Source organism: Lissotriton vulgaris, chromosome 1_1 (assembly GCF_964263255.1).
Source record: "Lissotriton vulgaris chromosome 1_1, aLisVul1.2, whole genome shotgun sequence".
NCBI classification, from domain to species: Eukaryota; Metazoa; Chordata; class Amphibia; order Caudata; family Salamandridae; genus Lissotriton; species Lissotriton vulgaris.
Window position 1 is genome coordinate 210,988,050 of NC_141685.1, and position 25,612 is coordinate 211,013,661.

The 25,612-nt window shown below is 44.3% G+C and overlaps 1 protein-coding gene across 1 annotated transcript in view; it reads right to left on the reverse strand.

The window, feature by feature from the left end:
• The window catches only part of FAM216B (family with sequence similarity 216 member B), a 33,831-nt gene extending 9,229 nt beyond the window's left edge, over window positions 1–24,602 (reverse strand). Inside the window, exons 1-3 of the mRNA XM_086952194.1 lie at window positions 24,472–24,602; window positions 20,472–20,554; window positions 19,141–19,261 (exon numbers count right to left, since the gene is read on the reverse strand). Of these exons, the coding sequence (XP_086808320.1) occupies window positions 19,141–19,261; window positions 20,472–20,552 (202 nt within the window). The 5' untranslated portion in view covers window positions 20,553–20,554; window positions 24,472–24,602. The remainder of the gene's footprint in view (window positions 1–19,140; window positions 19,262–20,471; window positions 20,555–24,471) is intronic.
• Window positions 24,603–25,612: the final 1,010 nt, after the last annotated feature.

Below are 25,612 nucleotides of genomic sequence, written 5' to 3' on the forward strand. Positions count from 1 at the left end.
CTCCCTCGACGTCGATCGGTCCCTTTCGGCGACGATCTTCGACGCTTTCTGCTGGTCAACAGCCTTCGGGGCCAGGGACTCCTTCTCCGAGGATCCGCTGGGCCTGCTTGTGGTCGCGGACGGCAGATGTCGCTGCGTCGGCGCCTTCGGGCTCTTGGCCTCGTACTTTTGAGACTCAGAGTCTCTCGTGTTCTTGTGGGACGTCGAGTCTCCTACCTTATCAGGTGTCTTCTTGTAATCGGTCTCTACGACCGTGTAGCTGTCGTCTTCGGCGGCAGCGTTGTCCTCCTCCTCTGAGGACATCCCCAGCTCGTACAGCGATGGCGTCGGGGATTTTCCTTTGAGGGCGGCGTGTGCTATCCTCTGTCTCTTCCTCACACGGAGGGTCTTCTGGGCGAAGACGGCGCAGGCGTTGCAGTCCTCGCTTCTGTGTTCTACCGGTAGGCAGAGGTTGCAAACCGGGTGCTGGTCTTTTTGCGCGTACTTGTGTCTGCAGTTCGGGCAGAACTTGAACGGCGTGTTGTCCATCCTCGTGCATTCAGGCCTCCCTGACCGCGTGGACGTCGACGATCGTCGAAGTTCTCGAGGTTTTCACCTTCTTTCCTCTTCGTCAATGTTCTGTGAAGTCTTCTTTAGTCTTCTTCTTCCAATATCTCCTCCAACTTCCACTCTTTTCAGTACTTTCTCCAAAAATGTCTGGAGCCCAACGGGAACGATCCAGACCCGACCGCGGAAAAAAGAATCTGAAGATGGCGCCCAAGAGTGGGAGCTTCCGCAGGAAGCATGCCGACGTCACCGGAAATGCACCCGAGGAGGTGTGACGCCGACGCCCACAAGGGCTACAAAAAAAAAAAAAAAGAAAAGAAAAGACTACGAATCCGGACCCAACCACAAGACCGCGGAATATGCACAGCATAGTGAATCCAGAAAGATTCACGCTGCAAAACTTAGTTCGAAACTGAACTGTACGTTGTGACACAGACTGTTCTACTGGGTGTGTTTTCTCTGGCAGGCTTGTCTTCCAGGAGGGCTTCACGGTTATTGTTTCTCGCTCTCTTCATTGCTTTTTGAATGACCTGGTTTGGGTACTTCCTTTGTTTTCGTTTTTCACCCAGATCTCTGGCCTGGGTTTTGTATTTGGCTATGTCGCTACAGTTGCGGCGTAGGCGTAGGAACTGTCCGTATGGTAAATTCTCCCTCAGGTGATGTGGGTGGAAACTGTCGAACCTGAGGAGACAGTTCCTCGCCGTCGGTTTGAAATGGGTCTCAGTTTTTAACAGACCTGCCTCGGGATAGATATTCAAATCTAGGAAGACCATTGAGTCGTTGGACATTTGGTGGGTGAATTTCAGAAAAGGGTTTTGGTTATTGAGCCAATGCATGAACTCAGTGATCGATTGGCCATCCCCTTCCCAAATCACCAGAATTTCATCTATATAGCGTCGCCAAGTGCGGATTCTTTCCCTGAAGGGGTTGTCTGGGTGGAGAATCCTGGAGGATTTTAGATGGTGAACATATAATCCCGCCAGGCTCGGCGCAAATGTACTCCCCGTACTAGTTCCATGACTTTGCCAATACAGAGTGCCCTCGTATTCAAAAAAGTTTTTTGTAAGTGCTATCGAGATACACTCCATGACCACTCCACGGGGGGTTTGATATTTCCATCGGTCAGAGTATAGTACCTCTTCAATGATCAGTAGTGTCTCAGCATGTGGGAGGCTCGTGTAGAGACTCTCTACATCAAGGCTCAACAGCATCTGTGAGTCTGGGTCAAATGGATGGTTCTGTAGTAACTGCAGAACCACTTTAGTATCCCTTAGGTACGTGTCTGTTGCTTGCACCAAAGGTCTCAAAAAGGCATCAGCAAATTTGGACAGTGGTTCCAAAATAGATGAAATGCCGGACACAATTGGGCGGCCTGGTGGGCTTTCTAGGTTTTTGTGGACCTTTGGTATTGTGTAGAAGTAGGGTGTGCAGGGATTTTTTTTGAACCAGGAATTCCGATTCTTTTTTGGTGAGCCAATTATGCGCCAACGCCTGCTCAATCATTGCCTCTATTTGCACACGTAGAGACTCAGTGGGGTCTTTTACCAGAACCTGATAGTTCCTCCTATCAGAGAGTGATCTCCTGCATTCCTCATCATATGCAGTTGAGGTTTGAATCACCACTGCCCCGCCCTTATCTGCAGGTTTTATGGCGAGTTCTTTGTTTTGTGTGAGTTCTTTTATCACCTCATTCTCAAGTTTACTCATATTTTGGAAAACATTCTGCTTAGTGTTCAATTTACTGAGTTCAAGCATGATGGCTTTCTCGAATGCCAGTACCTCAACGGGAAGTTGATTGTCCAGGGGTGTGAAAGTAAATTTAGGTTTTTTACCAGTATCCGAAGTCTCTTGGGATGGTTCTTTGTCTTTAAAGAAAGCCCTCAGTTTTATAGTTCTAATGAAATCCTGGATCTCCTTATGCAGAAGGAATGAGTCAGGTTTGTTAGTGGGGACGTATCCTAAGCCCTTATTGAGTACCTCGTTCTGTATGTTTGTTAAGGGCCAGGGGGTTATGTTGATTACTAAGTCCCCCTCTTGCTTGTTGAGGCTTGGTTCGCAGTCATGCTCCTGGTATGGACCCTGGGGTCTGCTTCGTCTGCGGGCTGCCAGTTGACATTGTTCCCCTTCTTGTTCCTCCCTCTGCAGGGTCCTTGGCCCCATGATAAAAAATGCTGAGCATTCTGGGGTACGGTAGTTTGGTCTGGTCCCCATTGGGGGTGTACATTTTTCCCATTTGTGGTGGGCCGAATTGGTTTTGAGGGAATTGGAATTGATTTTGATAAGGATTATATTGAGGTGGTCCCTGGAAACCTCTCCAGTCTCTCTGGCGGGGGAATTGAGATCTCAGTTGGCGGAAACCACCCCTTTGTTGAAAACCACCTGAGTTGGTACTGGTGGAGCTACCATCTGAACTCACACTGTCGGTGTCACTAATGTTTCCTTTTGTTACATAATCAGCTTTTGTGTAAGAGTATGCCCTCTCCGGGGTGAAACGGTCCTTATCTTTTTCCAGTTTGTTAAACTTGCTTTGTTTTAAAGTGATCTCGAAATCTTTCATTTGCTGATTAAGTTCTTCCAGCCCTTTCTTTAAGTCTGCTGGTGAAACGAAAGCTGTCAAGTCAAGTCAAGTCATAAAATTTATATAGCGCACTACATACCCAGAGGGTTTCAAGGCGCTTAGGAGGGGGAGGATGATTATTTGTCAAAAATCCACGTTTTAAGCTGTTTTCTGAACGCTAGGTGATTCTGGGTGAGGCGAAGGTAAGCGGGGAGTGAGTTCCATGTTCTGGCAGCCAGGTAAGAAAAGGATCTGCCTCCCATGGTGGTCTTGTTGATGCGAGGTACAGTGGCGAGGGCTTGGCTGGAAGAGCGAAGTTGGCGGGAGGGGGTGTAGAAGGACAGTCGAGAGTTGAGGCAATCTGGTCCGATGTCGTAGAGTGATTTGTGTGCGTGGGTAAGCAGACGGAAAGTAATTCTCTTATTGACGGGTAGCCAGTGGAGGTCTTTGAGGTGACCAGAGATGTGTTCGTTGCGTGGGATGTCTAATATGAGCCTGGCTGAGGCGTTTTGGATTCGTTGTAGTTTCTTCTGAAGTTTAGCGGTGGTACCTGCGTAGAGGGTGTTTCCGTAGTCCAGTCGGCTCGTGACCAGGGCATGGGTGACTGTTTTCCTTGTTTCGGTGGGGATCCAGCGGAAAGTTTTTCTGAGCATGCGAAGAATGTTAAAGCAGGAAGAGGATACGGCGCTGACTTGTTTGTTCATAGAGAGTGAAGAATCCAGGATGACGCCAAGGTTCCGTGCGTGGTCTGTCGGGATGGGTGCATTTCCGAGGGCTTCCGGCCACCAGGAGTCGTCCCATGCAGAGGGGGATTTACCTAAAATGAGGACTTCTGTTTTGTCTGAGTTCAGTTTCAGACGGCTTTGTTTCATCCATTCGGCGACTTCTTTCATTCCTTCGTGTAGGTTAGTTTTGGCGGTGCTGGGGTCCTTGGTGAGAGATAGGATCAGTTGAGTGTCATCCGCGTAAGAGATGATGTTGAGGTTGTGTTGGCGGGCGATGGCCGCGAGGGGGCTCATGTATACGTTGAAGAGGGTGGGACAGAGTGAGGATCCTTGTGGTACGCCGCAGATGATTTCAGAGGCCTCGGATTTGAATGGTGGGAGGCGGACTCTCTGGGTTCTTCCGGTGAGGAATGAGGTGATCCATTCCAGTGCCTTTCCTTGGATTCCGATGTTTCTGAGGCGTTGTAAAAGGGTGCTGTGGCAGACTGTGTCGAAGGCTGCAGAGAGGTCGAGGAGGATGAGGGCGACTGTGTCTCCATTGTCCAGTAGAGTTCGAATGTCGTCTGTTGCTGCGATGAGGGCGGTCTCAGTGCTGTGTTTGGCTCGGAAGCCAGATTGTGAGGGGTCGAGAGATTTGTTGGCTTCGATGAAGGCGGCGAGCTGGTTGTTGACAGCTTTCTCGATGACTTTGGCCGGGAATGGGAGAAGCGAGATGGGGCGGTAGTTTTTGAGTTCGGTGGGGTCTGCTGTTGGTTTTTTCAGAAGGGCGGTGAGTTCAGCGTGTTTCCAGTCTTCTGGGAAGGTAGCGGAGTTGAAGGAACAGTTGATGACGTCTCGGAGGTGCGGAGCTATGACGGAGTCTGCTTTGTTGAAGATGTGGTGAGGGCAAGGGTCTGTGGGGGATCCAGAGTGGATGGAATTCATCAGGCGGATGGTGTCTTCAGTGGAGATTGGGTTCCAGGCGTTAAGGGTGTTGACGAGGGGAGGATGGTCGGCTGATGGTAGGGTGGGTTGGCTTCCGGGTTGGTTGTCAAAGCTGTTGTGGATGTCAGAAACGAAAGCTTTCAGTTGTATCTCGAGTTTCTGAATCTCTACTTTCAATTCCAATGATTTTCTTGTGGCTGTTTGAACTATTAGCACTAACCAGTCTCTGGTGCAATGCCAGGAGATAAGAGACCAGGCTTTCTTAAAGACGAGGTCATCTTGAAAGATGAAAGGTTCATTTCTTACCAACAATCCCTGCGGGGCTATTTTATTCCTCAAATATTCCCTCATTAGTAGACCATGTAAGGCTGCCCTTACTTGGACTTTTCTTAAGTTCATCAATTCATCCCAGTACGCTACGGCTGGGCTCGGGTCACTGTTGCTTAACCCTTCAAAAGGGTTGACATCTGCAAGAATCCTGTCGATGTCGTCCTCACTGAAGGTTAGGCCATGTTCATCCTCCATTATAGTATGGTAAATGGGAAGATTAGGCGTTGAATGTAGTGTATGGCGGATGTCTAAGTGTGTTTAATATAGGGAGGGGCTCCCACAGCTGTGCGCTGTCTAGAACATAAATACAACAAAAGGAGGGAGGGAGAGGAAGAAGTGGATTCAGTCTCCCCTAACAATTTGTTTAAACAAAATAGAATCCAATCAGAAAGTGGTAGTGATCCCTAAAGTGATGGGGAGCACACAGTGTTGTTTAAATACCCCTCACACACCAACAGGCCCCTTGGTGTCATGCTTCATCATCGGGGCCTTCGCATCCCTCTACGGGATGCGGCGTGCTGCGACTCACGGATACGTAGGAGCACTGATAGTGATGTAACATACACTTTTAGACACACCTCCCGCCACAAGTTCTAGAACTGCGAACTTTAGAGCTGGGGATCTACGTTCGAATCTCAGCATCAGCTCAATATCCTGTGATTCCAGGCAAATCGCTTTGTCTCCCCATGCCAAAGCACAGGAGGACAAAGCACAAATGAATATGTTCTTCTGTAATGTAAATTGTGCTCATGCCATGTTGTTGAGTTTGCGCTATATAATATTGCAAGAAAAAATAAAGTAGGGAAACTCGAGTTCACACACTACTGAACGCGCACTCTTAAGTACATAAGCAGTGCACTGTGAATCGGAGTGTTTCACAGGCCTGTCACAGATAAGAAATGCTATCAAAACGAAATCCTACAAAACAATATATTACTGGCCGGCAGCAATTCATACCCGGACAACGTCGGGACGGGCTGCTAGTTACATATAAATGTAAAACTTAGGTTATAACAAAGACCATCCTTGACTAATCAAGAGAGCTTCTGGCTGAAGCCTCCTTGGACACGCACATCAATTCTCAGCCTGTTTCACCTCGTCTGCAGCAGCATCAGAGCCTCTGCTTCACCCGAGGGTCTCCTGGCTGTTGTAATGTGAGATGACTGGTTCATTATAATGATGGAGCATGCCACCATTGGTGGGTCAGGGAAACCCTCCTTTGAAAGGGATGCCCATCCCTACTGGCCCTCTTTTCTATCTTTTCCTGTCTTGTTTGTTGAAGACCCAGGTGTTTGTTGTGGTGAGGACCACTGGTTTGGCCATATGTTTAGCTCTTGGGCTCCCCCTGCTGGGAAGCAGGCAAGACACTGGATCACATAAAGTGTTTTGATGCTCACAAGCACCAACATCCAACTGGTGTGGAGCAGTGTGACCTCTTAAAATTGTATTACAAAGGGATGAGCAACCAGCATTTGAGTTATCTCTGCTTATTGGCTAAGCACCTCACCAGGGCACTCGTCCGATCCAGGACCACCCTCTGATTACAATGTGTTGTGGGGGTAAAACTTGTGTGCCCTGGAGCGAACTTTGTGTGCACAGATTGCAAGTTCTCTTGTGGAAATAATTTTGCTAATTTACACATGCGCAAAATGGAACCTTTTTCATAATCAACAGTACAGCAGATTGGGTTAGAAGGGCGTAAAGACATTAGGTAAGGTGGGAGGGGCTAGAGACAACAGGTAGGGTGGGAGGGGCCAGAGACAACAGGTAATGAAGAGAAGACTAGAGACAACAGGTAAGGTGTGAGGGACTAGAGACAACAGGTAAGGGAGAAGGGTCTAGAGACAACAGGTAAGGGAGAAGGGTCTAGAGACAACAGGTAAGGTGTAAGAATTTAGAGACAACAGGTAAGGGAGAAGAGTCTAGAGACAACAGGTAAGGTGGGAGGGGCTAGAGACAACAGGTATTTAAGAGGGGTCTAGAGACAACAGGTAGGATGGGAGGGTCTAGAGACAACAGGTAAGGTTGGAAGGGCTAGAAACAACAGGTAAGGTGGGAGGGGTTAGAGACAACAGGTAATGAAGAGGGGTCTAGAGACAACAGGTAAGGTGGGAGGGTCTAGAGACAGCAGTTAAGGTGGGAGGGTCTAGAGACAATAGGTAAGGTGGGAGGGGCTAGAAACAACAGGTAAGGTGGAAGGGTCCAGAGACAACAGGTAAGGTGGAAGGGTCTAGTGACAACATGTAAGGTGGAAGGGTCTAGTGACAACAGTTAAGGTGGAAGGGTCTAGAGACAACAGTTAAGGTGGGAAGATTCTAGAGAAAACAGGTAAGGTGGGAGGGTCTAGAGACAACAGTTAAGGTGGGAGGGTCTAGAGACAACAGGTAAGGTGGGAGGGGCTAGAAACAACAGGTAAGGTGGAAGGGTCTAGAGACAACAGGTAAGGTGGAAGGGTCTTGTGACAACAGGTAAGGTGGAAGGGTCTAGTGACAACAGGTAAGGTGGAAGGGTCTAGAGACAACAGGTAAGGTGGAAAGGTCTAGAGATAACAGGTAAGGAGGAAGAGTCTAGAGACAATAGGTAAGGAGGAAGAGTCTAGAGACAACAGGTAAGGTGGGAGGGTCTAGAGACAACAGGTAAGGTGGAAGGGTCTAGTGACAACAGGTAAGGTGGAAGGGTCTAGAGACAACAGGTAAGGTGGAAAGGTCTAGAGATAACAGGTAAGGAGGAAGAGTCTAGAGACAACAGGTAAGGAGGAAGAGTCTAGAGACAACAGGTAAGGTGGAAAGGTCTAGAGACAACAGGTAAGGTGGAAAGGTCTAGAGACGAGAGGTAAGGTGGAAGAGTCTAGAGACGAGAGGTAAGGTGGAAGAGTCTAGAGACGAGACGTAAGGTGGAAGGGTGTAGAGACAACAGGTAAGGTGGAAGAGTCTAGAGACAACAGGTAAGGTGGAAAGGTCTAGAGACAACAGGTAAGGTGGAAAGGTCTAGAGACAACAGGTAAGGTGGAAGAGTCTAGAGATGAGAGGTAAGGTGGAAGAGTCTAGAGACAAGAGGTAAGGTGGAAGAGTCTAGAGACGAGAGGTAAGGTGGAAGAGTCTAGAGACGAGAGGTAAGATGGAAGGGTCTAGAGACAACAGGTAAGGTGGAAGAGTCTAGAGACAACAGGTAAGGTGGAAAGGTCTATAGATAACAGGTAAGGAGGAAGATTCTAGAGACAACAGGTAAGGTGGGAAGATTCTAGAGACAACAGGTAAGGTGGGAGGGTCTAGAGACAACAGTTAAGGTGGGAGGGTCTAGAGACAACAGGTAAGGTGGAAGGGGCTAGAAACAACAGGTAAGGTGGAAGGGTCTAGAGACAACAGGTAAGGTGGAAGGGTCTTGTGACAACAGGTAAGGTGGAAGGGTCTCGAGACAACAGGTAAGGTGGAAAGGTCTAGAGATAACAGGTAAGGAGGAAGAGTCTAGAGACAATAGGTAAGGAGGAAGAGTCTAGAGACAACAGGTAAGGTGGGAGGGTCTAGAGACAACAGGTAAGGTGGAAGGGTCTGTCTTGACAGGGTTTTTGGCCCTAGTGGGCAGTGATATAGATTTTAATCTTGCTCACATCTAGGATAGGTATTCTTAGCTTGTGTTGGCCCTTTTAAGCCCTTTCTTCCAGACCTAGAGGAGGCCATCTATTGCCTATTGGCTTTGGCCTGTTATTCTTGCTTATAGTAGAGGTTGGATCCTGTGGTCCTGACTTTATATTACACATTGGTATGGTTTATGTAGGTACTCTGACAGAGCTAAGGGGTATTTCATCCTTCTCAGGCGTACAGGCCCAGAACTAGAGGGACTCCATCTTGATGGAGCTGAGAGGCTTGCAGAGTAAAGGTAAAGTTTATAGTTAAAGCTGTTGTTCACTTGGAGAGAACCGGTCTGGGCCAGCCCTTATCGGTAGGCTGTATTATTCTCTGTGTCGAAGACACCACAAAAGGCTGGCCAGCTGGGTGTGTGTCCTTGATGCGAAGTGGTGCAGAGATCTGGTGGGCGGCAGGCTGATGGCTGGAACTTTCCATGAGGAAACAGCATTCTATATCAGTGAAGTGCAGAGGCGGAGTCAGGGAGTTGAGCTGGAGTGGTAGAAGAGAGAGGAGTTGTTGGAAGAGCAGAGAGAGAGAGCTGAGCTGAAGTTGCAGTTAGTTGAATTGGAGAAGCAGAGAGTGTTGGTAGAGTTGGAGGAGTGGAATTGCAGGAGGAGAAGAGACAGAAAATGCTTGGAACAGAGAGAAGACAAACAGACAGTCAGTGAGCTGGAACTGAAGGAAGCAGTCAGAAGCAGTTACTTATCAGGAGGAGTTGTGAATAGCTGGAGTCTGAAGTAATGCCTTTTAGAAGAGACTGAAGTATATCGTGGATTAACCTGTGGGAGCAGCTGGAGTTAACTGGACATTGGCACAGAAACCTTGAAACAGAGTGAACAAGCTAGTGGAATGAACGGTGATCAGAACGGCAGAAACCATTAGATTGAAGTTGGAATGTGGAGAGAGAGTCCGTGGGGGAGAGAAATCCAGTGCAAAGTGATCAGCGCAGAGGTGTATCCAAGAGTGCAGGAGAGAGAGAGAGTCTGAGATGAGCCAAGACACAGACGAGAGAGGAGCCCAGATGACAGCTAGAACAAGACTTCACACTAATCAGGTGATATTGGTCCTGTCATATTAGTTTACTTTACACTTACATCTTAATCTTGTCTTTATTCCCTAGGCCATTCTATTGCTAATCCTTTTCCTTGCAGCGGTGTGTTCTATTTATAGTCTTTGTCAGTTACATGTGGATGTGTCCATTATAATACAGATCTGTGTATGTGTCTATATTGTATATTAAAGATGACCCCAGTTCTTAGTGAACTGACATGTGCCTTGTATTCTTGTTCAATCTTGGTAACTTTTTCCTTCTAGTTGAGCATTGTTTGCATGAACGGATGTGAAATCCCGATCAGGTAAGGAGTGACCAAACAAATAGGAAGCGAGGGGACCTTTGATGCCAGGAGCAGAAGGCACATATTAGTAATTGGCTAACTCCTAATATTGTAGTAGCAAACCCTTAGTGAATAGTTAGAGAGACTTCCCAACATATAGAGAGAAAACTGAAGGTATTCATAGGAAAGTGGTCGTCATTGGTAAGTGGCGTTAATGAGAACACCAGGGAGGACACTGGTGTGTAATGAGATCGCCTCTAGGGAAAGTGGCGTTAATGAGAACACCAGGGAGGATACTGGTGTGTAATGAGATCGCCTCTAGGGAAAGTGGCGTTAATGAGAGCACTGGGACTGCAGACCCATGTGTGTAGACACGCCGGATTGTGTGTCATAACTCCCCCAGGGTAGATTAGTCTGGGTCTGAGTGGCCGCGAGACTAGCTGATATGAATAGGATATGGTAGAAAACCTATGCATGTTTATTGCTATTTCCCCATCCTTAGGTACGAAATGTACATATATGTATCCATACCCATTGTAAATACGTTCTAAGGAGGGAGGTGATTACGTTTTGGCTGGGTTAGAGGGGCCCCTAGGGGCTGATCCCATCTAAGCAGAAAATCCGGTCATTACATCTGGCGTAGTCGACTGTTTACGAATCCTGTGTGATCTGGCCATGTGCTTGGATTGTTTCCCATGTGTTGTGAGGGAGTGCCCTGATCGCCAGTTCCATCTGGCGTAGTCGACTGTTTACGAATACTGTGTGTCCTGGCCATGTGCTTGGATTGTTTCCCATGTGTTGTGAGGGAGTGCCCTGATCGCCAGTTCCATCTGGCGTAGTCGACTGTTTACGAATCCTGTGTGATCTGGCCATGTGCTTGGATTGTTTCCCATGTGTTGTGAGGGAGTGCCCTGATCGCCAGTTCCATCTGGTGTAGTTTTGCAGTTTATGTAGCCTGTGTGACCTATGGGCTTGAACAGTTGCAGTGTGAGGAGATTGCAGTACATCATGGCATTTGACTTACGCAGGGTGGAAGAAATGGTTTTCATTTTGGTGTTTGAACTGTCAGGGTTGAAGGATGATATTACATGAAGGAGCCAGTAACATCTTTGTGATGGTCCAATTGTACAAATGTGTGTGAAAAATGCTTTTAAATTGCCCATTATATTGCTTGCTGCATCTGCCTATGCTGTGCAATGTGAAATGTGTTCAATGTAATATGATTTGTGGAGTTCTTTGTAAATAGCCCCTTGTAAATATGGCTTGTGAATAGCGCCATGTAATTGTGGCTTGTGAGGAGCATGTTCTCATTCTGACTTGCTGTGTTCCTTGTGAATTGCGCCTTGGTTGTATTACTTGTGAAGAGCTTGTCTTGTAAATATGGCTTGTGAATAGCGCCATGTGATTGTGGCTTGTGAGGAGCATGTTCTCATTCTGCCTTGCTGTGTTCCTTGTGAATTGCGCCTTGCATATATTCCTTGTGAGGAGCATGTCATTTTTTTTTTTTAACTTGTTGACTTTCATTGTAAATATGGCTTGTGAATAGCGCCATGTGGTTATGGCTTGGATAGAGCATGTTATTGTTGCGTTAGGTAGGAGAGAGCTGGATCTCTTTCAAATGCTTGGGGGATTTGTTTTGTAGATGTGCGTACGTGTTATGTGAAAACGTGGAGAGATACTATCTTGAATTTCCCATGTACTACGGTCATTGGGAAATGATTTTGTTTGAGCTGCCAAAGGGTTAATATCTTGCATTGAGATGGCAGTATTTATTTTAACATGCTGTTTAACATGCATGGTTATTTGAGCTGACTATAAAAGTCAGTGAGTGTTTTGATGGTTGATGATTTGATTTGACTTTTATTGGTTTCTGAGTCTGCCTATGTGCTTTGTCAGCTTCTTGATGGAAAGGTAACATCTTGTGCTGAGCGTAGGGCTCTGTTCATTTAACATTCTTTTTGAATTGCGTCTACGAATTTGTGTGGGTTTGCCTGGGAGCTGATGTTTCATGTGTCTGACTCTTAGAGGTCGGTAAGTTATAAATCAACCAGTCGGATTGAGATAAGGGTTTGCACGGAGAGAGCAGTGTTCTTTTAAATGTGCTACTTGATATGCATCCACAGACGTGTGGAGAATTATTTTTTAATGCATGATTTAAAATGAGTGAAATTTTAAGGAGATGGCCCTGTTAGAATGCATTCTACGGGCTGTTTTCATTAATTATTTCTTTGAGGGTTTTCCAACTAGACCGGTGTTTTAGAATGATCACAGATTGTGCGTAGTTATTCTTGCCCAACAGTGCACAGTAACATGTGCTTTTAATTAGTGACAGGCAACCGTGTGCTTTTAAAACAAATGTGTTCTCATTATTATTTTTCCCTGATGCAAGCTGAACCTTTTTTTTTCAATTGTAATTGTTTTAATATGCAGATGTAAGTTAACCCACTCAGTTGGAAAATAAATGGCTGTTTGATAATATATGAATTTGGCCCTTTTACTAGGTTGAATTGAAAGGCTTGCACGATAAATTATGCTGCAATGCAAAATTACATGTTGCCCCTGGTTGGAAAAAAATCAATGATGAAATGTGTTTGCATTTTATGTTGTTTTAATATTATTTCCCTTTCAACAGCTGCAAGTATATTGTGATTTCGTTTTTTATTTTTTGGATGGTAGTGTGTATAGTTAGGGTGGAGCAGAATATATTGTTCTATTTTGACTAAAAATGATAACTATGACACACTACCATCTTAATGCATTGCTATGTGTCCCTTACATTAGTTTAATTTGCATTTAGTTACAAGGCTCGCCTATGTACTTTGACAAGCTGTTGATAGAAAGGTAATACCTTGCACGGTAAAAGCAGTGTTCATTAAACATGCTGCCTGATATATATATGTGCAGAGAAATATTAAACCCAACAGTCCATGATAATTCGTTTTTTCAAATGCAAAATGCATAGTCTTGTGTGCAGAAGCAAATTGCCCCTTTTTGTGTGTTGATCTGCATGCTAAATAAATGCCCATGTTTCAAATGTCTTGCCTTCTAGCTGAATTAATCAGACAAAAGTGTTTTTTAGAAAGTGGAGCTTTTAAGTAGCAGTACACTGTACCAGAATTATTTTAAATTGCTTGCATATGACTGTGTTACAGATTACTTTGCTTTTTACCACATTTGAATTTGCTTTCGTTAGTTAGAGAATCAGGCCTGGGAACAGCTTCCAAAGAATGTGTTTTTTGACCTTGGAAATTAGGCTGGCTCAGACCAGCTGTTTTGTAAAGGGGGGCTTTTTCCTCTGCAGGCTCCGAACACTGCCTGTCTTGTTATGATTGGCCAACATCCAATTTTGTTCCGCGGACGGAATGTTTATGTAAGGGGGGGGGGGGTCAACTCGCTCTTCCTTGCTGTCGGCGCAGACAGCTTCATTGCCTGCAGATAAGGGATCCTTGTACATGCAGAGTAGTTGGCAGACTCTTGGCCCTTGGAGTTCGTTAGATACAGTAGGCCTGGGTAGGCTTCCCTGATTAGAGACTAGAGATGCTTGGATCGAGTGCTTGGCAGCGCCTTCCTCTTGCAATGAGATCAGCACTTGGCAGTGATTCAAATTACTTCACACTGTAGCCTGGCTTCTGCATATTTTTTGGAGCAGATTCAAAGCTCTGAGCACGAACATCTTTCTGAAGGGAGGGGCTGTCTCACAGAGGATTAGGGTATTACTAGGCCCTTCTGGCTGTGTATGTAAAAATTAGATTTTGCCCAAACAAATTTAAAAGTATATGATTTTAATTATTTCTTGACTTTAGAAGAATGTTTTTAATTAATTAAGTTTTTTTTTTTCCCGACAATGAAAAGCACTTGGGGTGCTTTTTAAATGGAAAATTTTATCCTGCAAGATTAATGATACTTGTTTTCTTGTCCTAGGTTGCTGGGTTGTGGTGTTCGGTGTGTGCGTCGGCCCACCCCCCTCCCACTCCTTTTTTTGTTTTTCACTTTCTTATGTTAGTTTATTCTTTTTGGAAGATGGAACCAGACCAGACCAGACCGGATTGGTGGTGGATCAACGGTGGAGGACGTGTTTCCTTGGTACCGGATGAAGATGCAGGGTGGTGACCTACACTGATGTCCCAAAAAATTGACTGCCTTAAATCTTAATATTAGGATATTGGACTTACAACTTGCAATTGGCTGAGCTCGTCATGAGCATGGAAGGGGTTAACTATATTCTACAATTGGCAGCCTCAGCGGTCAGGTTCAAACCCCATACAAATAACATTGGATATATTTTTGACAAAGCCAATAGTATTCTACATGAACCCATTTTTATTGGATTTTGATAATGTTTCCCACAACGGGAATATGTTATGTAATTCCTTGGCCTGCATTATTCCCATGTTTTTCTTTGCAATCACTATGAACAGGCCCCACTTTTAAACAAAAAGAAATGTTTTCATGGTGTTGATGTTTATGTAGTACTATCTTTGCTTTTTAGGATGCAGTCACCTATTATAGTTTTCCTGTTTTCTGCAGAACAAGTTTTTGCCAATGAAAGATCGATGCAGATATAAATCTAATTTTTAAATGGTGGTGCACACATGTGTTCCACAGTGTGAAGAACCTGGGTGCTAACTGTTTTGTGCTTTTATATACACACCGCATTTATATATATTTCTATGCATAGTGCTACACCAGCTATCTTGTAGGAATGGTGTTGTCTTTTATTTTCCTGTTATTACACTTTCACTTTGATTGATCCAAGGGTGGTTACCCCAGACTTTAAGTTGTCCTGGGAGGTGTGTCTTTTAGTATGATTATGTCCTACATCTATTATTAATGTTTGCCCAGACCTTGAGAACAATTTGTCATGTTTATTTCTCAGATTTCACCAAATGTTTCCTTAAGTTGACCAATGTCAGTAGGCCTCATTTAGGCCCATTGTTATTCTTATTCCACAAACAAGGCCCTACACCAATAGATTTCATGAGTTATCATTAGCTTAAGTTGACCATAGTAGGTAGGCCTCATTTAGGCCCTTTGTTGTTTTATCATTAGAAGTTGAGGCACATTTAGTTCTTAAGTTGTCCGGAGTAGGTAGGCCCCATTTAGGCCCCTTGCTGTTTTCATTCAGCACATAAGTCCCTACATCACTAGATTTCATCAGTTATCACTAGAAGTTGAGGCACATTTAGTTTGAGGATGCTTTGGTTAGTTTCTGTTGTTATCAGATCAAATCTTAGATATGTTTCAGCATTCAGGTCGAGGGTGCTTTGATTTGTTTTCAGTTAGTTGTTAGATTTGTATTCCCTACATTAAGTTTCAGGTGGAATTTCTTTAAGTTGTCATTCATTTTAGAGAGTTTTTTGGTTTTTGATTTGTTGATAGATTATGTTGATGTTTGTTTATATGGATGTTGTTGTTGTTAAATGTTCGCAAAATAAAGTCTAAGAGTGGAATGTCTTGACAGGGTTTTTGGCCCTAGTGGGCAGTTCTATAGACTTTAATCTTGCTCACATCTAGGATAGGTATTCTTAGCTTGTGTTGGCCCTTTTAAGCCCTTTCTTCCAGACCTAGAGGAGGCCATCTATTGCCTATTGGCTTTGGCCTGTTATTCTTGCTTATAGTAGAGGTTGGATCCTGTGGTCCTGACTTTATATTACACATTGGTATGGTTTATGTAGGTACTCTGACAGAGCTAAGGGGTATTTCATCCTTCTCAGGCGTACAGGCCCAGAACTAGAGGGACTCCATCTTGATGGAGCTGAGAGGCTTGCAGAGTAAAGGTAAAGTTTATAGTTAAAGCTGTTGTTCACTTGGAGAGAACCGGTCTGGGCCAGCCCTTATCGGTAGGCTGTATTATTCTCTGTGTCGAAGACACCACAAAAGGCTGGCCAGCTGGGTGTGTGTCCTTGATGCGAAGTGGTGCAGAGATCTGGTGGGCGGCAGGCTGATGGCTGGAACTTTCCATGAGGAAACAGCATTCTATATCAGTGAAGTGCAGAGGCTGAGTCAGGGAGTTGAGCTGGAGTGGTAGAAGAGAGAGGAGTTGTTGGAAGAGCAGAGAGAGAGAGCTGAGCTGAAGTTGCAGTTAGTTGAATTGGAGAAGCAGAGAGTGTTGGTAGAGTTGGAGGAGTGGAATTGCAGGAGGAGAAGAGACAGAAAATGCTTGGAACAGAGAGAAGACAAACAGACAGTCAGTGAGCTGGAACTGAAGGAAGCAGTCAGAAGCAGTTACTTATCAGGAGGAGTTGTGAATAGCTGGAGTCTGAAGTAATGCCTTTTAGAAGAGACTGAAGTATATCGTGGATTAACCTGTGGGAGCAGCTGGAGTTAATTGGACATTGGCACAGAAACCTTGAAACAGAGTGAACAAGCTAGTGGAATGAACGGTGATCAGAACGGCAGAAACCATTAGATTGAAGTTGGAATGTGGAGAGAGAGTCCGTGGGGGAGAGAAATCCAGTGCAAAGTGATCAGCGCAGAGGTGTATCCAAGAGTGCAGGAGAGAGAGAGAGTCTGAGATGAGCCAAGACACAGACGAGAGAGGAGCCCAGATGACAGCTAGAACAAGACTTCACACTAATCAGGTGATATTGGTCCTGTCATATTAGTTTACTTTACACTTACATCTTAATCTTGTCTTTATTCCCTAGGCCATTCTATTGCTAATCCTTTTCCTTGCAGCGGTGTGTTCTATTTATAGTCTTTGTCAGTTACATGTGGATGTGTCCATTATAATACAGATCTGTGTATGTGTCTATATTGTATATTAAAGATGACCCCAGTTCTTAGTGAACTGACATGTGCCTTGTATTCTTGTTCAATCTTGGTAACTTTTTCCTTCTAGTTGAGCATTGTTTGCATGAACGGATGTGAAATCCCGATCAGGTAAGGAGTGACCAAACAAATAGGAAGCGAGGGGACCTTTGATGCCAGGAGCAGAAGGCACATATTAGTAATTGGCAAACTCCTAATATTGTAGTAGCAAACCCTTAGTGAATAGTGAGAGAGACTTCCCAACATATAGAGAGAAAACTGAAGGTATTCATAGGAAAGTGGTCGTCATTGGTAAGTGGCGTTAATGAGAACACCAGGGAGGACACTGGTGTGTAATGAGATCGCCTCTAGGGAAAGTGGCGTTAATGAGAACACCAGGGAGGACACTGGTGTGTAATGAGATCGCCTCTAGGGAAAGTGGCGTTAATGAGAACACCAGGGAGGATACTGGTGTGTAATGAGATCGCCTCTAGGGAAAGTGGCGTTAATGAGAACACCAGGGAGGATACTGGTGTGTAATGAGATCGCCTCTAGGGAAAGTGGCGTTAATGAGAGCACTGGGGTTGCAGACCCATGTGTGTAGACACGCCGGATTGTGTGTCATATCTGCCCCAGGGTAGATTGGTCTGGGTCTGAGTGGCCGCGAGACTAGCTGATATGAATAGGATATGGTAGAAAACCTATGCATGTTTATTGCTATTTCCCCATCCTTAGGTACGAAATGTACATATATGTATCCATACCCATTGTAAATACGTTCTAAGGAGGGAGGTGATTACGTTTTGGCTGGGTTAGAGGGGCCCCTAGGGGCTGATCCCATCTAAGCAGAAAATCCGGTCATTACAGGGTCTAGTAACAACAGGTAAGGTGGAAGGGTCTAGAGACAACAGGTAAGGTGGAAAGGTCTAGAGATAACAGGTAAGGAGGAAGAGTCTAGAGACAACAGGTAAGGAGGAAGAGTCTAGAGACAACAGGTAAGGTGGAAAGGTCTAGAGACAACAGGTAAGGTGGAAAGGTCTAGAGACGAGAGGTAAGGTGGAAGAGTCTAGAGACGAGAGGTAAGGTGGAAGAGTCTAGAGACGAGAGGTAAGGTGGAAGAGTCTAGAGATGAGACGTAAGGTGGAAGGGTGTAGAGACAACAGGTAAGGTGGAAGAGTCTAGAGACAACAGGTAAGGTGGAAAGGTCTAGAGACAACAGGTAAGGTGGAAAGGTCTAGAGACAACAGGTAAGGTGGAAGAGTCTAGAGACGAGAGGTAAGGTGGAAGAGTCTAGAGACAAGAGGTAAGGTGGAAGAGTCTAGAGACGAGAGGTAAGGTGGAAGAGTCTAGAGACGAGAGGTAAGGTGGAAGAGTCTAGAGACAACAGGTAAGGTGGAAGAGTCTAGAGACAACAGGTAAGGTGGAAAGGTTTAGAGACAACAGGTAAGGTGGAAGAGTCTAGAGACGAGAGGTAAGGTGGAAGAGTCTAGAGACGAGAGGTAAGGTGGAAGAGTCTAGAGACGAGAGGTAAGGTGGAAGAGTCTAGAGACGACAGGTAAGGTGGAAGGGTCTAGAGACAACAGGTAAGGTGGAAGAGTCTCTTGTGACATTTGATAAAAGAGTCTTCCTTTTCTATAACTAAATATCCAGTTGTCCTTCCCGTTCATATCCCCTCCTCACCTGGAACATCGCCATGTAAAAGATAGCAGACACAAGTACCTCTCACAGGCATTCTAGAAGGAGATAAGGGTGTTAGGGTGTTACGAGGATAGGGAGGAGGAAGACTACGGCTTGAAGTAATGAAACTCCCCGGCAAGTAATCTGGATGTTCCAGCCCTGAATCTCTTTATTAAAATTCCTTTTTTTTTAACCCCTTACCCATCAATCTACACAGTTATTGGCCTGGCAGTCTTGGCAAAGTGTATTTAGAATCACTCAAAAATCACCACATTTCCGTTTTTATCCACATTTAAAAAAAATACAGACAAGATAATAAATGTTTTTTGTGTCTGTATTTATCTGTAAAAATCAGTAAAAACGGAAAACAGGGAGCCTTACACATAATGAACTATTAGAAAACATAAAACCTAATAAAAAAGAAACCAAAGAAATAAAATGAACAGCAATTGACCGGTCTTTACCTATGGTTTGAGTAGGCCTGCTAATCTTTGCTTGTATATACACTAGAGTCATTGTTGCTAGGCCTACTACCCTGTTGTCTGGGGGGCGGGTGCCCCTCGGATCTGGAGCGGGTTGGACTCTGCACATGGTAAACGTTCCTAGGGTTTGGGATAGCGCTGAAAAGCACAGGTCGGGTTCTTCGTGGCCCCTTACCTCGGATCACTTACCCAGAAGGTTCTGGCATTGCAGGTTGTGGGCGTACTTGTGGTACAAGATTTCCCGGTCTGGCAGAGCATCATACACCTGCATTGTGCTGTATAAGTAGCGCTTCTGTCCAGGCCTCAGCCCCTGGAAAATGAGGAGATGGGAGACAAGGAAGAAGATGATGAGCATGTCTAGATAGCATCTGTAGTATATAAGTATCCACTCTAGTCCTTATAGAATACTGTTACTTCATGTAGAATGCTTTATCCTTATTCATTTTATTTTTGTGTATTATTAGTTGTTTAACAATAGAAAGGAAGAAGATGTGCAGTACATAAGTATCCGCTCTAGTCTTTATAGAATACTGTTACTTCATGCAGAATGCTTTATCCTTATTCATTTTATTTTTGTGTATTTTTAGTTGTTTAACAATAGAAAGGAAGATGTGCAGTACATAAGGATCCGCTCTGGTCTTTATAGAATACTATTACTTCATGCAGAATGCTTTATTCTTATTCATTTTATTTTTGTGTATTTTTAGTTGTTTAACAATTGAAAGGAAGAAGATGTGCAGTACATAAGTATCCGCTCTAGTCTTTATAGAATACTGTTACTTAATGCAGAATGCTTTATCCTTATTCATTTTATTTTTGTGTATTTTTAGTTGTTTAACAATTGAAAGGAAGAAGATGTGCAGTACATAAGTATCCGCTCTAGTCTTTATAGAATACTGTTACTTCATGCAGAATGCTTTATCCTTATTCATTTTATTTTTGTGTATTTTTAGTTGTTTAACAATAGAAAGGAAGATGTGCAGTACATAAGGATCCGCTCTGGTCTTTATAGAATACTATTACTTCATGCAGAATGCTTTATTCTTATTCATTTTATTTTTGTGTATTTTTAGTTGTTTAACAATTGAAAGGAAGAAGATGTGCAGTACATAAGTATCCGCTCTAGTCTTCATAGAATACTGTTACTTCATGCAGAATGCTTTATTCTTATTCATTTTATTTTTGTGTATTTTTAGTTGTTTAACAATAGAAAGGAAGAAGATGTGCAGTACATAAGTATCCGCTCTAGTCTTTATAGAATACTATTACTTCATGCAGAATGCTTTATCCTTATGTTCTATGTTTGCCTGTGATTCTGGGTTCTGTTCCACGGCAGTTACTGGTTGCCTCCGAGGTGGAGAGTCCGCTCTTGTCTCTTCGCAAGATCTCAATAAAGGATTTTCTGCTTACTACTTGAATGCAGTACAACTTATTTACTACACGTCACCATACTTAAGACTCATTCCGTTCTCCCTTAATATCATCACCTCCCTCCTGGCATGACCCATGTTTCTCCTCACCCTGAAAATGGACATATTGCGTGCAGAAGAAGGGAGTCGGACTCTGTCCATCTTCTCCAGGTTCCGCGCGGCCCCTTCCATTCCTTTGGGAGAAGAGAAGAAGAAAAAGAGTGTTCAAGGCCAGACACCCATCCAAGCTTTCATCATTTATTTACGGAAGCGCTAGACAGTGCCTAACCCACATCAGAGCGCTAGATTAGAAACTCCACTGGAATTACAAAGAGGCCAGATTCATAGATTAGATACAACTCTTGTGTACCCTATACCCATGGCAACGAAACGTTTACATTTATGGTTACCTATCACAACGTTCATTGAAACTAGTGCTGAACGTTCCTCTATTTTAACTCCCGAACAGCAGGAAGTTTCCAAACCTCATGACTTCCTTTTCATTGTGTTTTTATAGATAAGTTCATTTTGAATTTTGCATTATAAGTTTTCGTATCATGCGAATTGTCATTTCCCCGCTTTTTTTTTTACTGATTTATTTATATATTTTCAATAATCCTTCTCTTTCAGATAGACCAACTTTAATTATATATGCAACTATTTTGTCTTTCTATTCAACAATTGATTCATGTGACTAGGTATAGTTATGTATTGAGATTTGTATTACCCCTAATACACTTATTTTGAACTGAAAAGAAGCCAGATGCATAGGATGGGCCTGGAGACGCAGATTCTAAGTGTTAGTGTAGTTGGCTTTGGTCAGAGTCATAAAGGTTTTTATTTTTTATACTTTCTGATGTTGGTAAACTTCAAAAAACAACGTCTGACATCCCTCAAAAATAATTTGAGTGGTTACATATTCACTGTAGGAAAATTGCTCACATTTTTTTACTGTCATTTTCCTTTGCAAGTGAAGCTTTGCAGTCATGGTAAACTTTGAAACTTCATGAACTTGTAAAGTTGACCAACTTTGCCAGCTGAGTTATGAAGTCATGTACCCCTATCTTAAACCGGTGCAGAGGGGCGCATTCTCTTTATGCACCTGTGCTGCGAGGCATGTTAAAATAAGTCCTCCACATGCGCTACACCGCAGTGGAGTTTCTTTTGCCATTGGGATCGCTGTGTTCTGAATAGAAGTATTAAAGGGCCCATCCAGTGGAGAGATAAACGAAACCAACTCGTCGCCAATTGTTATAGTGTTAACACACGAACTAGCTGTGCTCAAAACACATGTTTTGTAGTGTAGTTCCTATTTTCCCAATAGGCCCTGCGCATTGGAACAACATAAACAGTAGTATGGACGTAGAAATGCGGATCTTCCAGGTCTCCACTGACTATGCTAAACTTAATTGGGTTTGTTACCAACTAGCTCAGATGTCACTGGAAACTTTCTTGACTGAATAGGAAGTGATCAGCTTCCCTGGTACAGACAAGAAGGGATTCAGTTTTCCAACAACAGCATAAACATGACAACTTTGCTCCTTAGAATAAGAGTCAATCTCTAGAGTCGTGTGAAACAATAGACAGTTATTTTACTCTGTCAGTTTTGTGCAGATTACTTTCACCAATATGCAGAGAATAGAGAGACAGGCGTTTTCAATAAAAAGGTATTATTTATTGAACAGTCTTTCTTCTCATACAAGAGGAATGAATTGCCACAATTGCAAGACTAGTTATTATAAAAAGTGCGTACAGTAAGATGAGTATTGCGAAATAATACTGTAAAAGCATTGATATGGTTTCTTAGCCATACAATGGTTTAAAATTAATAAAACATATATACATTCATATATACATTAGGCTAACGTACTCAACTGGTGCTTCTAACTACGCCTACCCCAGTGTACCTGACCTAAGCCTAATACTTGGGAGGGAGTAAGTAAGTAGCTTTAAGTTAAGTTGGTTTTGCCAAGGTTTGCTTCAAGAATTCTCTCTAAGGGTTTAGTCAACACCATACCTCTGGAATAGAATGTTGGAGGTCTTGTATCTCCTTCCAGGACTCGATATCCCAGTCACTCGCAAGAGTAGGCTGGAAACGCCGGAGCTGGATTTTCTCGGCAGGAGAAAAGACAGCGTCTCTCTCAGCGCGTCAAGGAAGAGGAGGAGGGGCAGCGTCCGCGGGCAGCTTGTATCTGCTGGGCTCTGAAGGGGACAGCTGTTCTGCTCCTATGTGCACCACACCATCGTTCGCTGAGGTCGTTGAAGCAGCGATAGCATCAGTATCAGCGAAGCAGCGTTTGCTTAAGGCAACGTTGGTAATATTTATACCTGAAAGGTGCCTTGTTTGAAGTAAGTTTTTGGACATAAGACGTCAATAAAGATGTCACTAGGAAGTGATCGTCTCTCAGTGCTCATTCGAGTTCTATTACTAATCAAAACATAGCAAGCGGGGCTTTCCCAGGTTGCTGAGTTTTATCTTGTTGAAGAACTCGGAGTGTAATCTAGGAATTTTAGATAGTGGCTTCTGCTGTGTCATTTACTCTAATGAGCTGCAGAGGAAGAGATTCTGAAATGTGGCTCTGATCGTGTGAGGCCAGAGACGAGTTTCTGAATATTGCATTTGATCGATCATGCCAATATAGGGGTATAAATGGATTATAGCTGTATAGGGACATAAGGTCACAGTATACATCAGGGTCCTAGATTAGAACGCAACAGTTTGTTTAGCTTCCACTTCCACAGATCCCTGGAGACCCTCTGAAAACCACTCTTGGTCAGTTCCAACCCAACATTCCATCTCAGAACCCTTATGACACCGTAGGTGACATAGAGTTGACTGTAACCAATAAGAAGGGGGACCCCCGATAGCGGATAATAGGCAGGTGAGGCAGGGGAAAACAACCTGCCTATATAGAGGATAAGTATAGTGCCCAAATAGTTTCAAACAATATTAGACAACACTGGGCTAACAATAGGACATAATTCCTAGACAAAATATTGTTACAATAATTCATATTTTTTGTTATTATTGTCATTCTTATACTCCATCAAATGTTATGAATTTCACAAAGTGAAAGACATAAATAGATAAATAATACATAATAAGCATATATACATAAGTCCCACACAACGCATTCAATCAAACAACTCATTCAAGATTCCAAAGTTGCACACACATTCATTCGTCACTCTCAATCACCAACATTCTAACAATCATATATAATGCTAAAACATTCAAAAATGCTCCACAGCCAGATGGTGTAAGTATTGTGTCCTCTCGTGTATCCTCCCAATGATAGCTGGAGGCTGGGTCCAAATACACGGAGTAATTCAACAGACAGATATCCAAGAACATGTATAAAGGGCAGGATCCCGACGTCTCATGCGATGCGGAATGGTGTCCGGGAGCCCATCGCCCCGTTTGCCACCGGAGGACCCCCATCTACGGCGTTTCTGGAATCATAGCCTGGTATTGTAGAGCTTTTTTGGATTATTTTAAACGCTCACAGAATAGCATGTTTGATTCAGGACTTCCCTATCCTCTTGCTCCTTCCGGAGTCTGATATCGCTTGAGACGTCGGGATTCTGCCCTTTATACACGCTCTTGGATATCTCATCCTTGCAATAGTGAATAGTGACAATGCACCGAGAGGTACATCAGCCCTTGTACAGTGGCCTCTGCTCCTCTCACTGGGGGAAGAAAAGGAAACATCTCCAAAGCTCTGATATTTTGCTACATGAACCGCTCCCATGAATGTGCGCGGGGTGCGAGGGAAGGGTAGGAGGAGAATGTGGCCAAATATATTCTCATAAACACCTGTTTCTCTTCTGCAGACCGGACTCGGTCATGGCCAAACAGGCCAGTTCTGCACAGTCAGTGGAGTGGAGAGGGCCGCCAACCACTTGTGGCTGTTGTAAACTGCAAGTTGCATTATGGGACTTGCAGTTTCACCTGCACATGTGTAATTGTGGATTAAAAAAAAACCAGGAAGCGGCTGGTGCCTAAAAAGTCATAAGTAGCCGAGAGGCCCGAGACCGCTGGCTGCAGCCACAGACCTGCCCCTGCCTCCCCTGAACCCCTCCCAGTCTCGCCCCAGCCCCTCAGACTTACCTGCGAGAGGGCTTCCCGGCGCTGCCTTCACGCACTCTCTGGCTCCGACCTCACGCGCGCCGCGTCCGCCCTCACTGCGCCTGTGTTTACACCTGGAGCACCTAGCAGCGAGGGAGGGGGGAGAGGAACGGGGGAGGGACAGAGGCCTGGGGGGGGGGGGGGGGGAGCAACGAAGGAGTGACGAGAGGCATGGAGGGAGAGAGCAGGGGAGGGACGAGAGGCCTGGAGGAAGAAGGGAGCAGGGGAGGGACGAGAGCAGGGGCGTAGGAGACACTAAAATTCTGGGGGGGACAGGGACAACCTTGTGGACTTTCCATTGACGCTATACAAATCACCACCCGTTAAACAAATACATTCGCATCGTTTTGAAGTGAAATATTGAGAAAAGCAGGCAGGTAGTCACAGTTTGCATGCATGCTTTATTGTTGTTTACATTCACGTAGTAATCAGACCAAATGTTAAAAAAAATGTATATGAATCTTGCATCGTCATGCACCAAGCAAAAAAGGTCACTGACTTCGGGTGAGGGCGTCATGTTTGTAAGGGCATTATGGTTTGAAAAGTACCTGCTGCTGCACTCCTGGTCTCCAGAAATTTTCAGGCAACAATAAAAATGTGAAGATAACTTCGGTGATTAATGATCTTTATTGAGAGAGATCAGAGGTCTGAGTACTGGAAGTTTTGACTCATGGTAAGGTAGCCACAGTGGGGTAATATGCCTGCTGCAAAGAACGTGTACCAGGCAGATCACAAAATGCATATAATGTAAATAGGTCAGTGAATCACTGCTTTTGTCTGAGAGATTCTTTTGCTATTTGCAGTTTATAAGTTAAAATCCTAACACTGAACAGCTATTAACCGTCATCAAAGAGCTGCATAAAAACTGCAAGGTATAGATTGGAACGTTATGATTTTTACCCAGTCTTTCATTATCCTAAAGTTTGAAAATGGGTTCATTAGGATGGAAATCAATTCTGATTATTAAAGAGAACCCCCAACTATGGTGTTATGTTTTAAATTCTGGGTTTGTGCTTCTCTAGTGTTGCAAAGCCATCTGTGCCCTGGGCACTCCCCAACTTGTTGCTGACTGGTACTGGTGGTACCTGACTCTGACTGACCCTGGCCTCTGACTAACCAGGCC